Source organism: Malania oleifera, chromosome 10 (assembly GCF_029873635.1).
Source record: "Malania oleifera isolate guangnan ecotype guangnan chromosome 10, ASM2987363v1, whole genome shotgun sequence".
Taxonomy (NCBI): domain Eukaryota; kingdom Viridiplantae; phylum Streptophyta; class Magnoliopsida; order Santalales; family Ximeniaceae; genus Malania; species Malania oleifera.
The window spans coordinates 75,076,635-75,082,634 of record NC_080426.1 but is presented as its reverse complement, the minus strand read 5'-3'; the positions used below and the strand labels follow the sequence as shown (position 1 = coordinate 75,082,634).

Below are 6,000 nucleotides of genomic sequence, written 5' to 3'. Positions count from 1 at the left end.
TTAATAGTGTCGTATTAGTGACTGCTGTTAAAATCGTCTCTAATGCTTACACTATTAGTGACGGTTCATAAAAACTGCCACTAATACCAACTTTTAGTAATAGTTTTAAAACCGTCACTAATACTTTCGTCATTAAAATTTGGTATTTTTATAGTAATTATTGATCGGTTGCCCGAGAGCCCTGGTTGACTGTTGACTTGTCAATAGTTCGGGGCGCCCGAGGAGTTTTGACCTCCAAAGGTTCGGCCGCCCATGCTTTCTCAAATTCTTGATAGTTGTTCAATTTAAGCATAGATTTAAAACTCCTATATATTATATGATATGTGTGTGAGTGTTGGGACCTAGAATCGAGCTATGGTCTTATTAAGCTTACTATATATCTTATATGCATGATGTGTAGGTAAGATAAATACAGATCACATCCTAAGTTACTATTACAGACCCATATTACAAACATTGAATTTACAATTACAAATTAAAAGTCTTCAGGGTCTTCTAGTTGCTTCAAGTGTCATTTCTTGGAATATTCATTTAAGCTTGCACAAACACTTGACAATCATCAAATACCTGAATATTTGTCATTATCAAAATCGGGTGCAATCTATAAGGTCAACACATGAGCACTCATCCTCCTCTAAAAAATTTTATATGGTATTCTACTATAATATTAGGAAACATAAAACTTGATTGACGAGTCATTCTCCCACTTACATTAAAGCATAAACATACTCAATGATTAAAACATGTACTATTATTTGCATGATGGTTATGCTGCGTGTGTACACAAGCAAAAACGGTCAAAGCAAACTTGACTCGCAAGACTAATGTATTTAATTAAATTATTTGAGGTCCCAATATCATAACAGCTCATCAATTACATACAAGGATCATTAATTATTAATTTGCTGACTTTGTATTGATTTTAATCTACTATTTATATGTTAGACTCTGGCTTCTACTTTTGTCCCTCTGCCCTGTACTTTTCCTTCCAATAAATTACGTGCTTCTCACTGGAAAAAAAGGAAAAACAAAAAAAGGAAGCAACCCTTAATAAGTCTACGATTAAATGACTAGATAGAGTACTAGCTAGAGAGCCATAATCTCCCTTATACGTCCGGTTTCCCAACCAAACCATCCGCAATTAGAAAGTTTAGAACTGAAGGCACAAACAAGTGATTCTTACCCTCATCTATTTTCTATTAATTAATTGATGTTACCCTTGTTCTTTCTTCTAAACCTACCTTTACCAGTATCTATATAAGATAAGCAGAGAGACGCCCATCGGGAGATCACCATACCAATACATCTACTCTAATAAACCACCGCACCGCCTACACACGCTCCCCCACCCCGTCCCCCGCCCCCGGCAAGGCATGTCCAAACACCCCTCCTTACGTTATTACCCGTCTTTTCGGGCTCACATTCTTCTCGTTTTAGCTCTTGCAGATCTCATCGCCGCCACAGGAGATGAACAGAAGGTGTCCAGTATATCTCATTCTCTCATCGCTAATAATATATACATACATACATACATATACATATACATATTGTGCTCGATCAATCTGCTGCAGTTATATTTCTTATTTGACTCGTCAGTATTAACAGTATTTACTGTTGGATGTGACTCTAATGAATTAATTAATACGCAGAAATTATACATTGTTTACTTGGGAGATCCTCCGGCGGATGAACAGTCTGCCGTTCAGAGACACATTGATCTCCTCTCCACCTTGAAAGGAAGGTGAGTTCACTAGGTTGGGGTATGTTTGGATCAGCTTCTGTTGTTATTGTTGTTGGTACATGGGTACATTCAGTTTTGCAATGACAAACGATATTATTAGTATTAATATTATATATATATATATATATATATATATATATATATATCATTAATGGAGTTGGAGTTAATATTTAATTATAAATATTTTAGTAGAAATTGGACAAATTACTAAAGTAAAATTATTGTTTATATTAAATTAAAAAATAAACAGTAAAAAAGAAGAAAGAGAAACCAAAAAATGTCTGCATAACTTCAATTCAGTACATGAGTTAATATATAATTCATAGTTTGTACTGGACATGCAGTGATGAGGATGCCAGGGACTCCCTCGTCCATTCCTACGAGAACTTCAACGCGTTTGCAGCAAAACTATCCGCAGATGAAGCCAACAAGCTATCTGGTACGAACATTTACATATATATAAGAAGCTCCAATTAATTAACAACCTAATGAATTTCATCTTATTTATTTTTGTGGCTACGCATGGGTTGCAGCCATGGAAGGAGTTGCTTCCGTTTTGCCTAACAGGCGTCTCAAGTTGCACACTACAAGATCATGGGATTTTATTGGGTTACCACAAAACGCAGTAAGAAATTTGGAAGTGGAGAGCGACATTATCGTGGGTCTATTGGATACAGGTTTTTGCATTATAATGTATTCTGTTTCTCTAATATATATATATATATATAATACTTTTTCATTTTATTGTTCAAAACGGTTTAGTTATCAATTGGTGTGTCTATGGCAGGGATCACCCCGCAATCGGAGAGCTTTGGGGACGCTGGGTTTGGTCCCCCACCAGCAAAATGGAAAGGAACCTGTGGCCCTCACTATGCTAATTTCTCAGGATGCAACAAGTAAACCCTTTATTTTTTAAACAATATTCATTATTCCCATAAGTACACTAACTTTGTTCTTGAGAAAATAAAATTTACGTTCAGTTTAAATTTATATGGATAGAATAAAATATTATATAAAATTATATCCAACACAAATCCAAACTCATTGACATTCATGCTTCCAAATATTGCTTCATCGTAAGGGGTGGCAGCCTTTACGTGAAGTATTCTAGCAGGAGACAGCACGGCATGGGGCCCACACCTGAGTGTGAAGTCTACAGCTAGTTATTTCTCATGGGACATATTTTTGTTTAAGCTTTAATTATACGTTTAGTTTGCATAGTAAAATGAGATAGGAAAAAAAAAAAAGAAATTTTGAATGAGAAGTGAGACTAAATTAACTAATAAATTTGATTTAATTCAATACTGAACAAGTATTATTGTATTTCTTGTGTCTAAGAGTATACATGAGTGCCTATTTATATAGGAGACACAGAGTGTTGTACAAGTAAATAGGAATGCGGTACAAGTGCAGTACAAGTAAGAAGAGTGTAGTACAAGTAAATACAGGTTGAACTTCAGTCCAAAGCCTAATACGCATTAACGGCCCCCCACAAACTCAAGGTGGGTGGGCGACCAGCTTGAGGTTGTCAACCAAAGCACGATGACGTCCCTTAGGATGTGATTCGGTGAAGATATCTACAAACTGATATTTAGAAGAAACTGAGAAGAGCTTGAGAGCACCATAGACAAGATGATAACGGATAAAATGACAGTCAATCTCGATGTGTTTAGTCCGTTCATGGAAGACATCATTGTGAGCAATGTGAATGATACTTTGATTGTCAAAATAAAGAGGAGCAGCAGAGGATGTGGACACACCTAAGTCCTTGAGAAGCCATCATAGCCAAACGAGCTGAGATGCGGTATCAGTAAGGGCACGATATTTTGCTTCAGTACTAGAGCAGACTACAAGGGTTTGTTTCTTACTTTGTCAAAAATTAAAGAAGTGTCAAGAAGAAAACAATAACTAGTGGTGGACATGCGATCAATTGGATCTCCTGCCCAATCAGCATTAGAGAATGCACGAAGAACAAGCGGAGACTAAACAGAGTAGAAAAGGCTATGGAAAAGAGTGCCCTTCAAATATCGAAGAATACGCAGAGCAGCAGCATAGTGAGTCAAATGTGGAGCAGACAGATGTTGGCTTACCTGGTAAACAAAAGATATCTCGACGAGTGACAATGAGATAAACTAGGCTGCCAACCAAGTGTCTATAAAGAGAGGGATCAGACAATGGTTTCCCCCTTGAGGGAGTCAGATGCATATTAAGTTCAACTAAAGTGTCAATAGTCTTGCTATTAGTGAGTCCAACTCAAGAAAAGAGTTCAGATGCATACTTGACCTGAGAAATGTAAAGATCATCTGTGGAGTGAGTGATTTCAAGACCTAAGAAGTAGCTAAGATGATCAAGATCTTTCATTTCAAAATGTTGACTGAGAAAATCCTTAAGTTCTTGAATGCCACTGAAGTCATCACCAATTATGATCATATCATCCACATAAAGATGAAACAAAATGGTGCCTTTGTTAGTGTGACGGAAAATAAGGCAGAATCAAAAGGACTGGCAGTGTAACCCAAGCAAAAGATGGTGGAGCTAAACTTGGCAAACCAAGCTCATGGATCTTGTTTAAGACCATAAAGTGCACGTCGAAGGTGACAAACCTTGTTTGGTTCAAGAGAGAGATCAGGTGGAGGTTGCATATAAACTTCTTCAGTCAACTCCCCATTAAGGAAGACATTTTTGACATCCATCTAAAAAGGTCTCACTTACTAGCAATAACAATAGCAAAGATGGCACGAACAAAGGAGATACGAGCAACTAGAGCAAAGGTCTCCTCATAATTAATCTCGTACTCCTGTGTAAAATATTTTGCAACAAGACGAGCCTTATAGCGCTTAATGGACCCATCAGAGTGAGTCTTGATCTTGTAGATCCACTTACAACCAACAACAGGCTATCTAGGAGGGATAGTAACCAAATCCCAAGTATGGTTCTTAGATAATGCATCAAGTTCCTCTTTCATTGCAATCTGCCATAAAGGGTCAATGGAGGCCTCACGATATATGTGAGGCTCATGCAGTGTAGCAAGGGCAGTGTAACAATAATAGTCAAGTAAGTGAGCAGGAATGGATCTTACCCAAGTTGAGTGATGAGGTGGAATGTCTTCTACAAGATCTTCGGGTGGAGAAGGAGCAGGAGACCCAAGCTCAGGGTTGGGTAGCCCGTCGTCAACCTGTTCACGTTCCACCTATTCATGAAAGGGTGAACTGGGAAAGGGATCAAAAGTTTCTGGTGGTTGGACAAAGAAGTCTATAGGAGGATCATAAGCATCTATAAAGGAAATAGGCAACTCATCTAGAAATATTTATGACACAAAGGAGGTAGATAGGGAAAAACGAAAGTGAGAGAGCTCAACAAAGGATCAGTGTTCCCAAAAGACAACATTACGGGAGATATGAAGACAATAAGAGATAGGATAATAACACCGATACCCCTTTTGAGTTTAACATAGCCAAGAAACAACAAAGTCTAGATCGAGGCTCAAGTTTGTTGTGCTCATGTGGCTGAAGAAGAACGAAACAAGCAGAACCGAAGGAGCAAAGGTGATGATAGTCTGGAGGTGACCCAAAAAGATGCTCATATGGAGTTTGATTTTGGATGACAAGACTGGGAATGCGATTGATAGTATAAACATCATGAAGAGCAGCTTCAAGGCAAAAAGGAGCATGAACTTTGGCAGAGAGAAGGAGAGCACGAACAGTGTCTAGAATATGATAGTTTTCGGTCAGCTCTACCATTTTGCTGAGAGGTACCTAGACAAGTTAGGTGATGTACAGTGTCATAGTAATATAAAATGGCTTGAAAAGCATATTGAGTATATTCAAGAGCATTATCAGATTGAAAAATCTTGATACATTTGGAAAATTGTGTTTCAACCATTTTTGCAAAGTTACTATAGATTGGTAGTAATTCAGAACGAGATTTCATGTGAAAAGTTCAACTATAATGAGAACAATCATCAATAAAGATAACAAACTATCGAGATCCACCAATACTGGTAACAAGAGAAGGTCCCCAAACATCATAATGAATTAACTAAAAAAGGCTATTAGTGACATATTCACTATTATTGAAAGGTAAAACTGGTTGTTTTCCTAACTGGCATGAAGTACAATCAAAATTTTCTTTGGACACAAAACCTAACAGACCCCTAGAAGCTAATTGTTGTACCCGAGAAAATAGTGCATGACCAAGAAAAGAATGCCAAAGTGTGAGAGAAGGTAAAGAAGAAATCGCAGCAGCTGCAACAATAGCAG

The 6,000-nt window shown here is 37.5% G+C and overlaps 1 protein-coding gene across 1 annotated transcript in view; it reads left to right on the top strand.

Moving 5' to 3' along the window:
* Positions 1-1,373: 1,373 nt before the first annotated feature.
* Positions 1,374-6,000, top strand: part of LOC131166733 (subtilisin-like protease SBT4.14) — a 29,276-nt gene continuing 24,649 nt past the window's right edge. Inside the window, exons 1-5 of the mRNA XM_058125307.1 lie at positions 1,374-1,478; positions 1,650-1,741; positions 2,086-2,180; positions 2,275-2,418; positions 2,529-2,637. Coding sequence (XP_057981290.1) covers positions 1,374-1,478; positions 1,650-1,741; positions 2,086-2,180; positions 2,275-2,418; positions 2,529-2,637 — 545 coding nt within the window. The remainder of the gene's footprint in view (positions 1,479-1,649; positions 1,742-2,085; positions 2,181-2,274; positions 2,419-2,528; positions 2,638-6,000) is intronic.